At 48.7% G+C, this 19552-nt stretch overlaps 1 protein-coding gene and 1 long non-coding RNA gene across 8 annotated transcripts in view; both read right to left on the bottom strand.

The window, feature by feature from the left end:
• Window positions 1-19552, bottom strand: part of LOC139049549 (uncharacterized) — a 115008-nt gene that overhangs the window by 5588 nt on the left and 89868 nt on the right. For 6 of the 7 annotated variants that reach the window (XR_011508385.1, XR_011508386.1, XR_011508384.1 and 3 more), the window contains one exon: window positions 11739-11949. This is a non-coding gene — a long non-coding RNA (uncharacterized lncRNA). Of the gene's footprint in view, window positions 1-2231; window positions 2368-11738; window positions 11950-19552 lie in introns of all 7 variants that reach the window. The other variant, XR_011508388.1, reaches the window with a different exon arrangement.
• Window positions 3922-4591, bottom strand: LOC139049947 (splicing factor 3B subunit 5). The gene has a single exon (XM_070525866.1). The coding sequence runs from the start codon at window positions 4279-4281 to the stop codon at window positions 4024-4026; it is 258 nt and encodes an 85-aa protein (XP_070381967.1). The 5' UTR covers window positions 4282-4591; the 3' UTR covers window positions 3922-4023.

Below are 19552 nucleotides of genomic sequence, written 5' to 3'. Positions count from 1 at the left end.
AGTGATCCAGGTAGACTGGAAAATGGTTAGATGCATAGACAAACATACATACATAGTCGCTGCTGATGAAGTATTCCTGGAATGCTAACGCATTAAAATGTTCCACAGTGTTTTCCATGTTGCCACTGTATGGCTGGACACTCTGACTGGTAAACTTTCTTGCACTAAAAAAAATAACAGGCACCACAAAAATTATTTTTTAGTTGTGCAGTTAAAATTGTGTTTTGTCAGCTGCTGATGTAGGCTGTCCATAAGAAAGGGGACGTCAGCTACTGATCCATAAGAAAGGGGACGCCAAAGACTTGAAAAATTATAGACCGATCAGCTTACTGTCCGTTGCCTACAAAGTATTTACTAAGGTAATCTCAAATAGAATCAGGAACACCTTGGACTTCTGTCAACCAAAGGACCAGGCAGGATTCCGTAAAGGCTACTCAACAATGGACCATATTCACACTATCAATCAAGTGATAGAGAAATGTGCAGAATATAACCAACCCTTATTATATAGCTTTCATTGATTACGAGAAAGCGTTTGATTCAGTCAAAACCTCAGCAGTCATGGAGGCATTACGGAATCGGGGTGTAGATGAGCCATATGTAAAAATACTGGAAGATATCTACAGCGGCTCCACAGCCACTGTAGTCCTCCATAAAGAAAGCAACAAAATCCCAATAAAGAAAGGCGTCAGGCAGGGAGATACGATCTCTCCAATGCTATTCACAGTGTGTTTGCAGGAGGTATTCAGAGACCTGGATTGGGAAGAATTGGGGATAAGAGTAAATGGAGAATACCTTAGTAACTTGCGCTTCGCTGATGATATTGCCTTGTTCAGTAACTCAGGGGACCAACTGCAATGCATGCTCACTGACCTGGAGAGGCTGAGCAGAAGGGTGGACTGCACAATTTATCTGCAGAAAACTAAAGTAATGTTTAACCGTCTCGGAAGAGAACAGCAGTTTACGATAGGTAGCGAGGCACTGGAAGTGGTAAGGGAATACATCATAAGGGATCATGAGACTGAAATAACCAGAAGAATAAGAATGGGCAGGGGTGCATTTGGCAGGCATTCTCAAATCATGAACAGCAGGTTGCCACTATCCCTCAAAAGGAAAGTGTATAACAGCTGTGTGTTGCCAGTACTCGCATATGGGGCAGAAACCTGGAGGCTTACGAAAAGGGTTCTGCTGAAATTGAAGACGACGCAATGAGCTATGGAAAGAAGAATGATGGGTGTAACGTTAAGGGATAAGAAAAGAGCAGATTGGGTGAGGCAACAAACGCGAGTTAATGACATCTTAGTTGAAATCAAGAAAAATAAATGGGCATGGGCTGGACATGTAATGAGGAGGGAAGATAACTGATGGTCATTAAGGGTTACGGACTGGATTCCAAGGGAAGGGAAGCGTAGCAGGGGGCGGCAGAAAGTTAGGTGGGCGGATGACATTAAGACGTTTGCAGGGACAACATGGCCACAATTAGTACATGACCGGGGTAGTTGGAGAAGTATGGGAGAGGCCTTTGCCTTGCAGTGGGCGCAACTAGGATGATGATGATGATGGTGATGATGATATAGGCTGTGAGACGCTAAGCTGGACTCAAACCTCGTGAATGCCACTTTCAAGATTTCCATCATTAAAGGTAGCAGGAAAACAGTTGAAGACATAGATACGGTAGAATCCCTTTAAGATGGAACTCGAATGGATCATTAAAACTTGTTCGTCTTATGAGAAGAATAATTGGCAACATGGCCAAGTGCGTCAAACATCTTGCTTCAATATGGTAAATGAAGTACACTTAAAATGGGGAAAGAATGACATAACAAGCATTAATTTAGCTAAATGCAACAGAAAACTGTCTTCAAGTGGTACTCTTGCTTGGTTTCATTCAGTTTAATGGACATTTGGCACTTCTGTGCAAATCGGCCAGCAGCCACAAACAATGTCATCCCACCTAATGACCTTAAATATCCTTCTGTGCCTTCATGCTGCTGGAAAAAATTCACTAGGGAGTTAAGGCAGGCATCTGCCACCTCACAGGTCATTGGTGCAGGCTCCGAGCTAGCATGCTGAGCGCGCAGCAGAGCAACGCAACCTAGATGAAAGTTTGGGCGACGTTGAGCGATGGGGCGAATGAGAAACAAGGTGAAGCATCTTGGAGGAGGAAGGTAGGCGGAGGTGCACTGGGTTGACCTCCTCTGGAAGTTATAGGTTTCGTTTGCAATACAGACCCACAGCATAGCCAGGCCTCCACATGTTGGGCAGCAGTGTGTGGAAGTCCCAGGTCTGAACCTCAGCTAGCTGCTTCAGGCCACACCTGTGCCCAGTCGTCTGCCTATTCCTACTTGTGATGCCGCTGCTAATCGCCTGCAGAGGGAGTAACAATGGTTCTCATAGAGTGCATGCAATTACTTGCAAGGCAGGCTTACAGTTGCAAGGCACTGTCTAAGTACGAGGCATTTGATCACAAACAAATCTGACTGCCTCCCAGGTATCAACTAGTTTGTTGACAGCTGACTCAGATTTATGGTCTAGCTTGAACTGCCGTGTCACAAGTAGTTCATTGTGGAAGCTGCTGCTGCAGCTTATGATGTAATTGAGTTGTTAGTACAGATGTGCACAGTGTCACTGTACATTGTGAATATGTGGTATAAAAGTGAGTTGCCTAAACACGGCAGAAGGAACATGCAATTTCTTCGCAATCTCAGGTATCTGTAGCTGTGCACACAACCTCAGCAGAGCTGTGGATCTTGGCAGGGGCGAAGCCTGAAGGCATGAGCCTTTCATGACGTAGTATGGCTGACGAGAAAGTGCACTCAGGATTCCCATTAGGAAGCAACCATAAAGTATGGTGTCCTTAAGTAGGTGTGTAATGCTTTACATGACACATAAGTTTCAATGGGACAAGCACGGGGTGTTTTGGGTGTTTGCTTTTCGGCATAGCTAGTGAACAGTGTAGTACATGATTGTAAATATTGCACGACATTCAGATTGTGACCTGTGCAGTGCATAAACAAACATTCCATACTGCATATGATGAAAACAAACTATTGTGTGCATCACATTGTTGTATAGTATTTGATCAACCGCTTTACATTCACCATAGATTCCAACACTGTGTGTAGGAACTGCATGACTTCTTTGCCAGTTCACTGGCTGATGAAAAATGTTTTAAATTGTGTAGCTGTGTTCTCCCTGCCTTATAACTGCCTGATAAATTCAATCGTATGGTCGTCCATAAACTGCACAGTGAGTCAAGGGTCGTGCCAAGCTCCAGATTAATTATGACCACCTGCAGCTTCTTAACGTGCACCTGAATCTAATACGGGTGTCACATGACGCACTTTCGATAGCGATTTAATATCCAGGTCGCGACTGGCTCTTTTGCGCGAGCGAGCCAGCCGCAGTTGATTTCGATCCGGATCGTGCTCGATCGCGATCGAAAGTGGCCGTGTGCTTCTTCTGAACCTCGCCGCCATCGAAATGCGACTTACACGGCCGACAATTTCTTTACAGCTATGCTTAGAGCTAGTTTCCGAACGCCGCGGGAAAATGGAGCACGAAACCATCGGAAGATCTTTCAAAGTCAAGCGGTAGCTCCTCAGTAGGACTACTGCGTAATGCTGCTGGGACACTCTGGTGCATTCATTCGCCGTTTACCTGTGGATAGACGAACGAATCGGGTGTTGGCCAGCGTCCGTGCTACAAAGTGCGTTTTCTGTATTCTGCGTTGACGTGCCAGTGCACCAGCAAGTTGCGTCGCTTGAGTCAGGCGAACGTTGTAATGTGGCGCGCGCAGAACACCACTGTTGCGTCCGCTCTCGCCGCTTAAAAAGCAAGCTTACCACGACCGGGACGGACATGAAACCAACGCCAAGAAAGCGGCTGGTGTGTCCGTATATCGCAAGAATACGACCAAGCTGTGCGAAAGGCTCATCGTTTATTTTAACGATGCGGCGAAGCGTTGATGTGGACGTGACAGGATGCATATTTACAGATCGAGCTCGCAGTCAGCGGCTGAGCTCAGTCCTCGGCCTTCTCGGGAGGCGGTCCGCACGGCTGCAGCATCTTCTCCATGATGTTGAATCGCACGCGCGCCTTCGTCTCGTTCTCGACGACCGAGAAGTAGTTGAGCATGTCGAAGTGGCCCAGATACGAGGCGTAGCTGTCTCGGTGTTGGTTCACGAGCCACTCGTAGCGGGCAGTGTCCGCGTGGCCCGTGCCGATGTACTTCGACTGCAGATGTTCCAGCTGGCTGTGTATGTTGTAACGGTCGCCCATTTCCTCTTGTCTCGGTCGGCCTCTGTGGAACTCGAGTCTGGTGCGAAGCTAGCGGGAGTCAACAACACACACACACACGGGTGCACGAGAAACAGGCAACGTCAATGCTGTGCGAAGAGAAACGTCGGCGGCGAACACATAAGCCGCAGCGTACTTGGACCGCTAAAGCTACGGGTCAGAACTCTATTAGAACTTTGTTACTGCACCATAGAACAGATATATAACTGCACTGCACAACGCACGAAAAATGCCAGCAGAACGCCGAAAAACACCTCCGAGGTCCAGATGTGTTGATGGTGATAATGATAAAACGCCGTGACGCCACTAATGTTCAAACTGGTTCAAACTAACAGAAAAAAAACAAAAAGAAAGTAATTTGCATTTATGCAGCACAAAAAAGAGATGTTTATTCACACCAAACTTAAATATGAATGCTTTATTGAGCATTTCACGTTTACCAGCGACCTGCTATCATTCGAACAGCGCGGCTTGGTGATCTCTAAGGCTATGTAAAAGTAACGCACATGTTCGCTTTACCACAGTGATAAAGCTGTACGGTGCTTAATTAGGATAGAATGTCCTCGCATTTGTTTTCGACTGCGATCAAGCCAGAGCACAACTCAGAACTTCTTTGATCAACTTGCTGATCTTGCATGAGATGTTGTTTTCCTGCTTTCGTTTTCGTTCAGTGCCGCTGCCATCTTGGTTCACGTGTGGAAAGCAGCTGGGCGTTGATTTCTGTGCTGTGTAGCGGTTGCTGTGCAAATTTTCCGTTTATTTCCTAATAGTGGTATGCCTCTCGTCACCCACAAACGATGACTGGTTGCTGCGTGCCGCTGTGGGATCTAGCCGAAAAGGACATCGAATGTTTCGCTTCCCTCGTGACAAAGAGCGCCGGAAGATATGGGAGGTACAAATGAAACGCGCATTTTGGGAGGCGAAGGACACGAGCAAGATATGCGAGGTAAGCAACTCAGGGAAACCATCGGAGATACCATTAAAGATACCTTCACTTTAGCGAGACATGCGTAGGGACAGCGTTCTTGGCACATTGTCATGAACGCTAGCTGGCACGCAGTAGGTTGGAATCGTATTGCAGTGCCAGGAGCGCGCTGTCGCGTGTAGACGACGACCACGGAATCTATAGATTTATGGCAAATTCGGCAGATCGCACCGGAGCGCCCTGAGGCGTAATTTCATCCCGTCATTGATCGTCGCTCTAGTGCGCGCGTACCGGTGCGATTAACCGAATTTGCCAGTAGACTTCCTAATTGACGACGACGACCGACGCGTAGGCTATAGTGTCGCGATATATTACGAAAATGAAGAAAATCTCCGAAAGTGATCGCCCGAGAATGCCGCCTCTGTGCGGACGCGTTCATGCCAACGTGTTTGTTTTATCGGTCCGACAATGGTTTCCCGCGCTCGCAGCAGCCGCGTTCCCATGTGGCACCGGAAGGCAAGAACGCTCGCATATTGAGCACCAAGATTGTGCGTTGTGTCCGATACGTGAATAACGTACACTTGGGTCATGAACGTGTGTGTGAAATTTTACACTAGTACCTGCCGATCATCTCTGCTCAAACAGTTAATAAACCTCAAACGAAAGCGCTCTTAATATTTGTGCAGTACCACGTGCCCATTTAAATGAAGTACGTAACAAGATTGACCTGCAATGTGGCCTGGGCACCTACCAACAGTCCCCGCATACACCCGGTTTGTGTCCGTTTAACTTCATGCAGTCTCCGCACCTCATTCCTCTAGTATGATGACGTACAGGTCAGGCGAGGCCATTGCTCAAAGCGAACCCCACTTGGGGTCGTCTGCTGCCACGTGCATGCACCCAGCGCCGGCCGGCCATTGCTCAGTGGCGCTTTTCAAAAGTTCTCGCAGTCGCCCGATGTGGCGCCACGGGTCTGGTTAGAATAAAGCCCCTCAATCTCCCAAAGTAGCGCCATTCACTTCTCTCCTCCTCCGCTCGGCGCGGCCTCGACGGTGGCGCCGCCGGCAGTGGGCCTGCCATAGCAGACGACGGCTAACACGCTACGGGAGGAAATCCGCGGAAAAGTTCGTTCGAGTCCTGCGGAGCAGTTTTTTCAATCTAGATCGTGCTTTGTCAGTCGGTAACTGGCCTTAAGAATGTCGTGTCGGATTTGCGGAAGAAATAGAGAAAAGCACCATTATTCAAGGCGTATTTAAGGCGTAAAGCGCGCGCACGTTGAAAGTTCGTGTTGCTGAAACACGACACAAGCACGCGGTGTGCTCAGACACGCGAGTAATTACCAGAGTTTCAGGTTTTGACAGCGCGAAAGTATGTGCACGTGGTTTCGTAGGTTAATTTACGTACCTGCAGGATGCTTTTGTTCGGCCGGCGCGTGAGAGATTCCGACTGTCTGCGGTCAGCAATGCCTGGCAGCAGGGCCGTTTCTGTTCCGCGCCTTTTACAGATGTACGTAGCTCATGCACAGGTTGTGGTGGCCATGAGCAACGTTTTCACACATAGGCGGTATAGATAATTTTAACAACTTACCAGCATATGAAATCGTTATTTATTTATTACAGTGCAAATGGTTAGAATTTGATAGAAAAGAAAGAAGGAACTTGATGGGACAACTGGAAAGAGGTTCAGAAAATAATTATCCCCCTCCCTCATTGGCACCAGCAACACTTTTGTTGAAGTGCTAATTTTATCTCTGTATACTACGTGCGTCTGTATTCTTTTGCGTTGTAAGTTTTCACAAGGAAGCAGTGTTGCGTTAACTGGAACAGTCAAGGCACACAAGACAGAAGAAAAGTTGATTCTTGGGTTTTACATCCCAACACCACGATCTCATAAGGCACGCCATAATGGGGGCTCTGGATTAATTTTTTTTTGCAGCTGGGGTTCTTTAACGCACCCCCAATGCACTGGACACGGGCCCGTTTTGACACGGGCGTCAAAAGAAGAGGTTGGAGGAGCCGTGTCACTTAACAAAGCCGCGCGTTCTTTGCCACTTGCTCGAAGTCAGCCCGCCCGATCTTGTGAATCCACACTTTTCTTCGTTTTGCGTTGCGCCCGGCGGATGGTAAAACAAAAAGCTTTTTGCCGTCACTGGGTCTGTTGTGGCAACCGTAGGCGCAGCAGCACGGCATCGCAATTAAGCACTCGGCCCTAACACATTGTATAAAACTACCGCGCTCCTTCAAACCGCCTGCCGTACTTCGTCGCGGAGGCCCAAAAATGGGGGTCGCAGGCCCAAGATTGGGGGTCGCAGCGCGCTGGAAAGAAAAGATATACAAAAGCGCGGCGCCTGCTCTGCGCCGGAAAGAAAAAAATATACAAAAGCGCGGGGCCCGCTTTCACGTGACACAGATTGGCCAATGGGGGAGCGGAGGAGGCTGGGGCGACAAGAGGAGTGGAGGAGGAAGCGCCTGGGTGAGCGGGGTGGCGGAAAGATCTAAGAATGGCGCTACTTTTGGAAAATTGAGGGGCTTTAAAGCACGTACGCTTGTAGCGCCATCTACTGGCGGCCAAAATAAGCAGACACGGCTGATAGGCAAGCGGCTGTGGACTGCCTCCCACTACAGATGGATGCGCAACAGGCGGGGTCTTAAAGACGCATCAGCTCGTTGCTGTTCGGCGGTGTTACCTGCCGTTACTGTTTCCATGAAGGCGTTGTAGTCGAGTTCGCCTTGCGGTTGCGGGCCAATAAGGGTGCGAGAGAAGCAGTCGGCGTCAGAATGCTTCCTCCCGGACTTACGCACCACGGTGATGTCAAATTTCTACAGTCTGAGATTCCATCGCGCAAGTTGACCTGTTGGATCCTTAAAGTTTGCCAGTCAACCGCAAGCGTGGTGGTCGCTTACCACTTTGAAGCGCCTGCCGTATATGGAAGGCCGAAATTTAGTCGTAGCCCAAATGATCGTAAGGCATTCTTTCCGTCGCAGAATAATTCGCTTCCGCTTTTGACACTGACCGGTTGGCGTAAGCTATTATGCTTTCAACTCTATCATTTCTGTGAGCTAACACAAACGTCACCGACGGTTACGCTACTTGCGTCGGTGTTGATTTTCGTCTCGGCGTCTTCGTCGAATTGTGAAAGCACTGGTGGTGACTACAGCCGTCGTTCCATCCCCTAAAAGGCGTCGTCTTTCAAAACTAAATTGGCAACTGCGCCTCCATAGCTTGCTGCCCATACTTTTCGGGATAAAGGCTGACGGCAGTCGACACGCGACGGTGACAGGTAGCCGCACGGTGACAGCGAACTGTATAGTCGTCGACGGCTTCACTGAGTGGCGGCAAGGTAGTGGGGGATATCGTGAGGGCATTAGTTTTGCTGAGGGCTTGGAGTGCTCACGGCGAACCCTCGAAGTGGAATTTCACTGCATGGGTACCAGCGATCCTCGTAGTCCCAATTTCACGGTATCGGCACCAGCGATAAACGTGACCCTCTTCTGCGCAGTGATAGCAGAGAGGATGGTGGTCGGTTTGCGCGCGTAGTGTCGGCCTTCCTTGGAAGGCTACGCTGTGCCACAGTACGGCTTTGTGGCAGCGGCGTGGACGCGAAGGGGCACCATGGCGGAGGCCGATGGGGCATTATTTCATCGCGGCTGGCTGGAGCTGCGCCGATTGCGACTGCAACTGAGGAGTTTAAGTAGTCGCTGTAGCTTCCTCTGGACCCCTTCAGAGACCGAGGGCACCTATGGTTGCTACGAAGGCAAGATGTTGCGCAGTTCTTCACGCACGATGGTCTTGATGGTCTCTTGGAGGTCATCGGAGCCCAGTGCTTGCATGGCGCCCTGCGGCGTCGTGAGGACTTGGCGGCTATATTATGTAGTACGCATTTACAAAGTTTTATCAGTCGTCGTTGCCTTTCCCAAGAACTCGGCTATGGCTTTCGGCGGGTTGCGGATCAGTTCGGTGAATGTTTTTCCTGTTTGACGCCCCGCATTAAGAAGCGGACTTTTTTTCTCCCGCGACATTTCTGATTCCGCCTGCCGTAAAAGACTGGTCATCTCTTCCGTGAAGATTGCGATGGTCTTGTTGAGCAGCTGGACTCGGTTTTCTAGTGCAGTTAGGGCTCGCTTTTGGCCAACGACGCTTGTGAATGTCTCTAGGAAGCCGCTAAAGAACAGGTGCCACTTTGTTAAGATGGTTTCTCGATTCTGGAGCCACGTTCTGTCGGCGTCTTACACTGCGAAAAAGACATGGCGCAGCTTGTTGTTGCTCTTTTAATTGATAAATTTCATACCAGTGTAGCCAGCTTTCCGAGTCCTCATATGTTTATCCGTGGAACGTTGGTGGTTCCCTGGGCTGCTGCAGCACGATTGATGCTGGCGACACTGGGGCTTCCATTGTAGCTGCTTCCGTGGCCGTGCACTTCCTCGTCATTTGAAGTAGAAGTCCGTAGAATGGTAGCGAAACTTGCTGCCTTCGGCCATTTCTCTGGCACTTGGTAACGTTGGAGTTTTCCTCGGGTGTCGGGTTGGATCGCGGCTTCACGGTGGCGTTCGTTACATGAATGCACGGGCACTTCCACCAGATGGTGAAACACGGCTGGAAAACCCTCAATAGTCTGTCTAAATTTTAATTGAGCGAACCTGTGCTAATAAAAGCAAGTTACACTCAAAGCACAACGATGGCTGCAAACACAGCTGGTTATCGTCGAAAATTTGATCTGCCGGTGAAGCGCAATGTGCCGTGTGAGGCAATGACAATAACGTACTTGGAAATCTTGAAGAATGGCGCATAACAACGCCTCAAGCAAACACGTCTCACTGTGTGTTCTGCGTACTATGACGAGAAACAGCAGTTGCAGACGCAAGGTAACAGGTACCAGCAACTCACCACACTTATATTTTGCTAAACACTGAATAAATGAAACATTTTCGCCGTGAATTTCACCGCTAGTTCTTGTCAGTCAATGTAAACAGCACAGAACGCTTAGCTTACGATTAGCCACAGTGCGTCGGAACCGGATAAGTTTTTGTCTGAGTAATTTTCTCACCAGCGCTTGCACAGACGCTTATCTCGTTAAGAATGATGTTCTAAAGTAAAAAAAAAGTGTAGGATGCAGGCCGCTTCCGTTGGAAGCTTGTCTCTTGCCTCCTTGTTTTGAATGCCTTGCGCTATGTACATATACGGGAGCCCAGCGCAACTGGCTTACCACAGTTGCTAGAAAGCATTTTTTTCTGGCTACGAGGCACGGTAGCTCATTTGTTACATACCAACAACGCACTTGTCGCAAAAGCATGTCCAGTAGCTTTAAAGCCTTTTGGAAAAGCCAATTCGTTGCGTACAACCGTAGCAGCGCACAAAATGCACACAGTGAGAGAAAAAGAAACAGTGCTCCAGGATTGACGTATGTGGACACACGAGCAGCGCAGTGCGGACCACTGTTGTCGCTGTTATAGCGCCGGCTACTGCGCTGGTTTTTTGTGCCTTGTTGAAAGTTCTAATGCTTTTTCAGGCTAAATATGCACAGCGTGTCCGCATGCAGGTATAGAATTTGTCCCCCTTTAGGATATACCAGAATTCGAGGATTACGCTTTCTGAAGCGACCACAGTCCACGCCAGCGACGTGGAGAGCCGCCTGTGCATTACCATAAAGGTGTTGATTTATGACCGCCATATCGACAACCAGCCTCAAGAAGAGTGAGTTCCGAAACCATGTGCTGCATTGAATTAGGGCAGTGAAGCTTGCACACCATGCTTCTAGCGCGTAGGAACGAACCACAGGCGATAATGCACAAGCCAGAGTTCTCTACGACGGAGTCCGCTGTGACAGAACGTAGAGCTTTGGGAGATGTTAAGCCCGAAACCTATCTGAGTTTTGTGTTTCCTCGGTAGGTGCCTGCGTAAACTCGCTCTTATTTTTGTAAACGTGTTCGTATACGCATAACTTACGCATCGTTTCTTCATAAGCCAGTTTTGTGTTACATGTCTTTGCCCCTTATACAAGTCCACAGTCCAAGAGGCCTACTGGTCTATTTCACGCAAAAATGTTATGGTGTTCTAGGTGCCAAAACCACGATCTAGTTATATGGCACGAAGTAGTGCAAGGACTCCGGCAATTTGGACCACCTGGGCTTTTTTAACGTGCACCCAAGTCTGCGTAGACGAGTGTTTTCACATTTCGCCGCCATCTATTAAACGCAAGCCCTCGGCATGACAGATCGCTTTGTTCGCTGATATCCAAGGCCAGTGCAAGTATCGAGAATCACTTTCCGATCTGATACGCTTCGATAGCTCGGGAGGAAGCGCTGTGCGGGCTTTCGTTTTGCTGGGCTTACGAGGAAATAATTTCACGGCTGCATTACTGAAAAATCCGGGCGGTAGTAGTTTTGGGAACACCGGCTGCGTGTGCGTTGCGTGTCATATAAATGGTATAGTTATGTCTAACTGCGTAGTATTTTAGCTGAAACTGCAAATTTCAATATTTGAGGCACCTGTTTTAGAAACAAAAAAAATGGCGTACCTGCGTTTTGATAGGTTCAGTAGGTCGACATCTTACGGCCGATGCAGGGTTGTCGATGCAGAACGTCGCTATCGGCGAAATAGTTCGGCTGTAGGGGTCGGGCTGTGATCCTCTCTGGACACGTCTTGGGGAAGTCGATGGCTACCGGCTTGAAGTGGAGTCTGCCGTCTGCTGCTGGGTGAAGAGTTTGCGACGAAGACTGTAGCAGCGTCTGCGTGACGTGAAAAAGTCATTGCTTTTGAACATAGATGAAAAAAAAATGTAAACGTTCAACCACTGCATGATCTGATTCACTTACTTTCAAATGTTTTCCACACAAGAAAATAAGAATATGCGATTTAACCATGGTTGAAACTGTACATGTGGCGTTTCGAAAGAAATGGCACTTACATATTGACGGCATATTGACACATGCACTTGTTCATCTTTTTCCGGTGACCGCTATTGAGCCGCTACCAAAAGTTGAACGTTATCGCTCGGCGGAGGACGCGCCTCCATATATCGGAAGTTTCTCGAATGGTATCAGCGGTTCTATTCGTTGTCTGTTGTCATGGCACATTCTGTGACCAGATTGTACGCGCGACCAGATTTATGCAGTGCGTTATGCAAGTTACACAGGCCCCAGCGATTATGCTGGCACGCTTAGCACGCTGATCAGATTTCGACGATCATCGACTGTGCTCACCGCTATGGTTTTACCTTCAATGTCACTTTCTGTTGTGGGGTCAGATCCGTCCAATGAAGAGTTTGTTTCATGATTCACAGTTTTAGCTCCTTAGTTCATCGTCACTAGAACGTGGCATTTGGTAGAGGCGCCTTGCGTTCATGTACCGGACGCCCCCGCAAAGCCGTGGGACCGGCGAGAACCTTTAAGAGAACGCAAGCGCCGCCCCACACCATCAAGCCAGCTGCAGGCTACAATATCTGTCCCCCGAGCAAGAACTTGTTCCTCAGATGAGCGATAAGTGCCACGACAGAAGCCACAATGGCAACTTCAGTGGCACTTACACCGAACGTGTTGCAGCAGCTCAGTGAACCACCAACCTCCCGCGGGTCTTCATTCGTTACCTGGAGAGCTGGCTGGAAACTTACGAAAAGGTCAGCGCGTTCAAGAAGTCCAACTATGACGACAAGCTGCGTCATGCATAGTTCTCCGAAACTAAGCCGCATAACCCCCCTCGTCCCTCTCCCCCCGCCCACGCCGGCACTCCTCAATCATGTCCCTAAAGCGCCACCAGACCAGTCTTGAGACTTGGCAGCTATTCGGCGGTCAGCACTGGAATGCTGTTGCAATATTATGGCCGAGGCGTCGAAACGATCACTCACCAGGTCTAGGAAAAGGCCGCTGAACTGATGGCATGAAGCAGCTCGACATTCTTCCAGCTAAGAGATGGCGGAATATGTTCGCCTTTCTCGTTATTTCGATGCTTGTTCCGAAATCTCAACGTGCTGCCGCTGGAAAGGCCGTACTGGTCACTTTTCAACGATTTATGTTTCACAGCCATCCCCCCAAAAATAGAAATTTCAATCAAACCGTACATTAACCGTTCAATCTATAAGAAATATTAATGTCACCCGTTACCTCGTGTGGTTTTTATCCTTATTTGTAGAACACTTTTCGGGCGCAATTGGCAACGGGAGAAAGGAGTCGCATGAAATTCAAAATTAAGCAATCTATGGAGAGAGAGAGCCGAGGAAACAGCCAAACTGGAAATAAAAGCAAAAAATAACAAATTTAGGCGTTGTTTGTGAAAATATTTGTCCACGAAAATCTTTTTATTTAAAAAGGAAGTAGAGGAAATGGCGCCGGATGTGAAGACTGGTTCTATGTGTTTTGAATGAAACTTCTAAAGTTATCATTCGAACCGCCTGATGAAGCTACTTCTTTGCTGTGCTTTTGTGGATGTTTTTATAACCTTTTGCGGTGTCGTAGTGCGCCTAGAACCGCAGCGTCCAGCGCTCTACGCGGTTGTACGGGAATGGTGGCCAGGCTTCATTAAGGAACTTCCCAAATTACGATACGAGTCGGTTTTGGCACCTAATTTGGTAGAGAAGTAAACGAGGGGTACAAAAGAACTGTGATTGTTCCACAAATATATCGTTCTCGATAATTCTTTCAGAGCTAATTAGAAAAACAGTACTAGAAATCTTCATTTTACGCTTTCGCTTGTTGACTTGTTCTTGGTTGTTTCCTTGCTGCGTTTCTTACCTGCGCGAGCCAATTTGATGTGGTTCCTGGTTTGTCATGTAAAGGATAGGTGTATATGACAGGTGTACTTGTGAAATACACCTTGTTTCACTTCTCTTTAGTGGGTGTACGTGCTTTTATATCGAATGGTGGGAATTAATGTTTCTGCTAGTATAAGTACACCGCCCCTGATTTGCATAGAAAAGTTACTTTGGGGACGCGTCCCCCTCCCTCCTGAAAAACAAATCCTGGGTACGTGCCTCCTCGAAGCGAAGAATACGCAAAAAGGAGACCTGACGACCCGACGTATAAGACACTCTCTGCGATGTAAGGCTAAGAACTACCGACCTCGATGTTCTGGTTGATGATCACAATGTCACTATCTTAGTCTGTACAGGAGCCGACTGCTGTGTCGGCGCTGGCCCCTTCAGTGTCCGACAAGTTGAGGAAACTCATGAGTGCCTAGGAAGGCCATCAACAACACTTGGCAGCTGGAGGACACTTAATAACGGTGACCGGAATCTGCATGGCAAGGGTTACAGATGATGACCGGACTAGCCCAGCGACCGTCGTTGTTTTGCAAGAATGCTCATGGGTGGTAATCCTCGGCATATACTTCTTGAGTCAACGTGGTGTAGTCATCGACTTAATATCGATAAAGCCATGCGATACCGCCGCAGCGTTCTCACAGTAATCGCGCCCTAAGTGTACTTGAAGACCCGAGTCAGTAACGCGCGTCGCGCCTGCATCATGATTTTTGTCGCCACAGAAGCAGCCGCAGGCATCAATGCCATCGTCGAGAGCGACGAACAGCTGCTGGTCGATTGTGAAATTGGTGCTGCAAACGGTTTCGCACAGTTAAGCCGAGGAAATGCAGAACTATTCGTGACGAACTTCAGCCAGGAAGATAAACACCTGAACAATGCACGAATATGGCATACCGGGAAGAAGTTGCAGCAGTCAGCGATGCACTTGTTCCCGTTTGGATTTTGCCGAAGATATAACGACGGCGCGTGGTCTTGAACCACTATTTGATATTGAGCCATCTTTTCCCTGTCATAAGCAAGAACTGCTCTATGGTATCTTCCTGCTGTACAAGGACTGCTTTTCGTCGTCATCAAGGATCCGAGAAACAGCAGTTGCTAAGCATCGCATAATAAAAGAAAAATTTGCTCCACCCCTCCGCCAGTGCCTTTACCCTGTTTTGTGCACAAAGATGAATCTACATAAAACAACAAATCGACGAAATGCTGCACGACGACATCATCCAGCTGTCGAAAATCTCGTGGGTCTCTCTTGTATTCTTGGCGAAGAAGAAGGATAGAATTCTGCATTTCTGCGTCTATTAGCGTAGCCTGAACAAAATCACGATGGAGACATAGGCCCTCCCTGTGAGAGATGTTTGGAAAAATGACTAATGGATGCGAAACTTTTGTTACCGACAGGAACGAGGTAATTTCCATTTTGAGTGACTTTTAATAAAAGAACGAGCGAGGTGAAGCGAAGAGAAGCACTAGTAAAACATGTAACCCTTAAGCACTTGACTAGTAAGGTCTCAAAGAATTAGAAAGCCCCACGCCGCCATAAATAAAGTTTGTGAATGTTCACCTTATGGACGTGGATATATTGTCGGCGGGTCGATATATACCGCTTCACGATGACGCCAGGGATGAGCGCGATGTGGTCGGACGGGCCATGGAAGGCCTAGGAACAAACAGCAGGGTAGGCCTGGCACAGTCTTGTCCCACAGAACCAACGGAAGGCCCAGGGCTGGAATTCATACCGGTCCAAGTGCGGGGTACCGTGGCAGGCTGAGAAATCGCCAGGTAAATGGAGTAACCAAGTAGCAGCTGGGCTTCGGGACGGGAACCCGACGAGCTCTGGCTGCCTGGCACTGCTCGCTTCTGATGATGATGATGAAGCCGCAATTCTGTGCTGGCCCTCGAGCTTCCCTCGGCACTTCTTTTTCCTTTTTCTCATTCTTCACGTGTTAAATCGCTATTGGTTAGATTTGTTCTTTCGTCATTTCCGGTGTTGTGCTTTTTCTTTACCTTCCATTCGACACATGGAAGGATCATTGCAACTTCGTCGTCTTCGTCGTGCTCGATTCGTTTCGGACAAGCACCGCATAGCACCACGGACACCGCCTACCACATCTGAATACCTCGCACAAAATAACGGCTTCCCCCCGTTTCTTTGTGAAAGATAAAAAACTATCCTAAACGGGCGTGAGATCGGAAACACAAATATTTCCACACAACACAATCCATGAACTAATTCCCTTAATGTACACTGAGGCACAAATTCTTTCACACGGGCAAAAAATCAGTCCACAGTAGTCATTAAACAAGAACAGTGTAATATTTTCTGTCACAAGCTTAGCGCCTGTGGTTACAACCAACTGTGATTTTGCCTGGTTTTCCACCCCGCCTCACCCCCCCCCCCCCCCCATATTCTGAGTTAGCGTTGACAGAAGGGCGTCAAGTGCATAACATTGACTAGTTCAGGCCGCGAGCGGCGCTTGGATTTCAGAATAGCGTTTAGCACGACGTCATGTCCTGTGCGGGAATACGTCACGTGATCTTGTAGGGTCCGAAATAGTGTCGCAAAAGCTTCTCGATAAGTATTCTTCGGCGTATTGAAGTCGAAACCCAAACACGGTCGCAGGACTGGCACTCGACGTAACGTCGTCGAAGTCTGTAGTGTCGGCTTTCGGCCCTCCGCTGGTTCTTGACCGGCCGGCGGGTGAGCTATCGGGCTTCATCGACGCGGTGAAGGTAGGCGGTGACTTCCAGATACACTTCGTCGGTGACGTGCGGCAGCATGGCGTCGAGAGTCGTGGCCGAGTTCCTGCCGCAAGCCAGCTTACGGTGCGATCTGCGCTGTTTTTGCACAGCCATGTTGTGAGCGAAGGTTATGAACGGGAGGACGGCATTCCTCGTATTGTGTTCGATGTCGACATACATCGCTAACATGTCGGTGAGCGTTTTGTTCCTTGTTCACACGTTCTCTAGGCCGTTCGTCTGCGCTTTGTAGGCAATGGTCCTCCTGTGGCTTGTCTGGCTGTATTGCAGAATGGCTTGGGTGAGCTCCGCTGTAAAAGGCGTTCTTCTGTCGGTGATGAGGGATTCTGGGGCGTCATGTCACAGCAGGATGTTCTCGACGGAAAATTTCGCTTCTTTCGCTGCACTACTTTTGGGCAGGGCTTTTGTTTTGGCGTAGCTCGTAAGGTAGTCTGTGGCCACGAAGATCCACTTGTTTACAGATATTAATGTCGGAAATGGTCCCAGCGAATTCACCACAACCTGCTGAAAGTGTCGGCAAGGACGCTCGATCGGCTGTAGTAAACGTGATGGCCTTGTCGGTGGTGTTTTTCGTCACTGGCTATCACGGCCTGTGTTGAGGTAGCGGGCGACGTCAGTGGTCACGAGTGGCTGGTAGTGCTTGTATTCTTGCGAGCGTACCGGAAAACCCAGGGTGCCCGGCTGTCTGATCGTCGTTCAAGACTTCTGGCCGCAGTGCTGCTGGCACAACGACAAGGTAGTTTTCACGGAGTGGGGAGAAGTTCTTTTTATGAGGACGTGGTTGCGCAAGGAAAACGAAGACAAAACGAACCAAAGAACTCGGTGTCTTGGAGGGATAAACGATCTGCGCGAGCCAAACGTCGTGATCGGCACGGACAGCCGGACCGCAATGCGCCATGAAGGTGGACGCGGTCACGGGGCTGACGCCTCAATGGGATCGTACACTATCTCCCTTGAGAGCACCACGCAGACGCATGACTCCTCGCCAGCAGCACGGCGCACATCGCAGGGGACCTTTTCTCACCAGACGCGCTACGGCGCAGCGATCACACATCAGAGGGGTCCCGCATTGGACGCTGCACCTAAGAATCGCGCTGTGAGCGGAAAGAGGAGTCGCGTCGCCTAAACACGAGGGTTCGAGTGACGCACGCTGGAAGTTTGAAGGGGAGAGAGCGAGAAAATTTATTAAACGCAATGGTATTGGGGCATTCTCGCACTGGTCCCCGCACGGCCCCAATGCGCTCAAACGACACGAAGGCGAGATGGATGGATGGATGGATGTTATGAGCGTCTCCTTTGGAACGGTATGGTAGGTTGCGCCATCATGCTCTTGCTAATGTACTGCCTAATGTCCTACCTAGGTTAAACAATAAAAAGAAAAACAAACACTATGTACTACCCCACCCTAATTTTCTGATCCCCTATTTCGAACTGTGCTTTTGTACGTCTCAGTTTTTTGTCGTTTTCCTACTTTTCTTCCACCAATCCTCTAATCGCACCTTACTGATGCCTATTGCGGACATGTTTACTTTTCCACTGATCTCGCTGAACCCAAGTGCTTCAAGGAGGCCAGTGGCGCCTAAATCGACCGCTGGGTAGACGTCTTCATATTGTAATAAAAAATGCTCCATAGTCTACCTAGCTTCACCGCAGCAAGCACATGCTTCTTCTTCCGTCTTATATCTTGCTTTATAGGTGCTTGTTCTAAGGCACCCCGATCTCGCTTCGAAAAGTAATCAGCTTCCCTTTGAGTTATCATAAATTGTTTCTTTCCTGATTTCATTTTTTCCTCCTAAGGAGTTACTCATGGCAGGTTTCTTTTCCATTGCCGCCACCCATGAGATTATTAATGCCTCTCTTACTTTCCGCTTGAGCTTCTTTGTTGCTGTGTTGCCCCCCCTACAGGCCGCATGCTTGCTGGAAAGCTTCCTAGTTATTTTTCTCCACTGTGAATCAATGTTTTTCCTGTGCAGATACCTGAACACTCTGTAGCGGAAACAAATGTAGCGGAAACATTCTTCGCTACTCGTTTAACGGTGACTTCTGTAATTTATACGCTTATATGTACAGATATACACCGCAGCGTAACTTTCTACGGCGCATTTATAAGGACACGCCGCATTCACTAGAGGCGCTTTTGTCGCATTTCGAACCATCGAACTCATGGCTGAGTGGTAGCGTCTCCGTCTCACACTACGGATACCCTCGTTCAATTCCCACCCAGCCCATCTTGTAAGTTGTTTTTATTGATTACTTACCTTCCGCCATTTTTCGCTCACAGCCAAAGCCGACGACACCGGCTTTTCTGCGACACTAGCTCCTTAACGCTATCGCGTTAATACACGGCGGAATACTCGAAGGCCAACGTCGGTATATCCTTGTAAGTGCTCGACAAGGCTTCATAACTCTGCACTTGCGCGTTGCTGTTGGGTGGTGTTATCTGCAGTTATTGTTCCTAGAAAGGCGTCGTTGTCGAGTTCGCCTTGCAGTGGCGGGTCAATAGGGGTGCGCGACAGGCAGTCGCCGTCAAAATGCTTCCTCCCGGACTTACGGATCACGATGATGCCAAATTTCTAGAGTCTGAGATTCCAACGCGCTATTAGACCTGATTGATTCTCTAAGCTTGCTAGTCAACGCAGGCAAGCTGGTCACTTACCACTTGTAAGCGCCTGCCGTATATGGAAGGTCGAAATTTCACCGTAACCCAAATGACCGGAAGACACTCGCTCCTTGTCGTAGAATAATTCGCATGCGCTTTTGACAGTGACCGGCTAGCGCAAGCTAATTATGCTTTCAACTCTGTCCTTTCTATAAACTAGCAC

This window comes from Dermacentor albipictus, chromosome 9 (genome assembly GCF_038994185.2).
Source record: "Dermacentor albipictus isolate Rhodes 1998 colony chromosome 9, USDA_Dalb.pri_finalv2, whole genome shotgun sequence".
NCBI classification, from domain to species: Eukaryota; Metazoa; Arthropoda; class Arachnida; order Ixodida; family Ixodidae; genus Dermacentor; species Dermacentor albipictus.
The sequence above is the reverse complement of the archived record's forward strand: the minus strand, read 5'-3'. Positions and strand labels throughout refer to the sequence as shown.

What these genes read in the sequence shown, in the direction of transcription:
- LOC139049947 (XM_070525866.1), bottom strand. Translation starts at nt 4,281, where the DNA reads ATGGGCGACCGTTACAACATACACAGCCAGCTGGAACATCTGCAGTCG.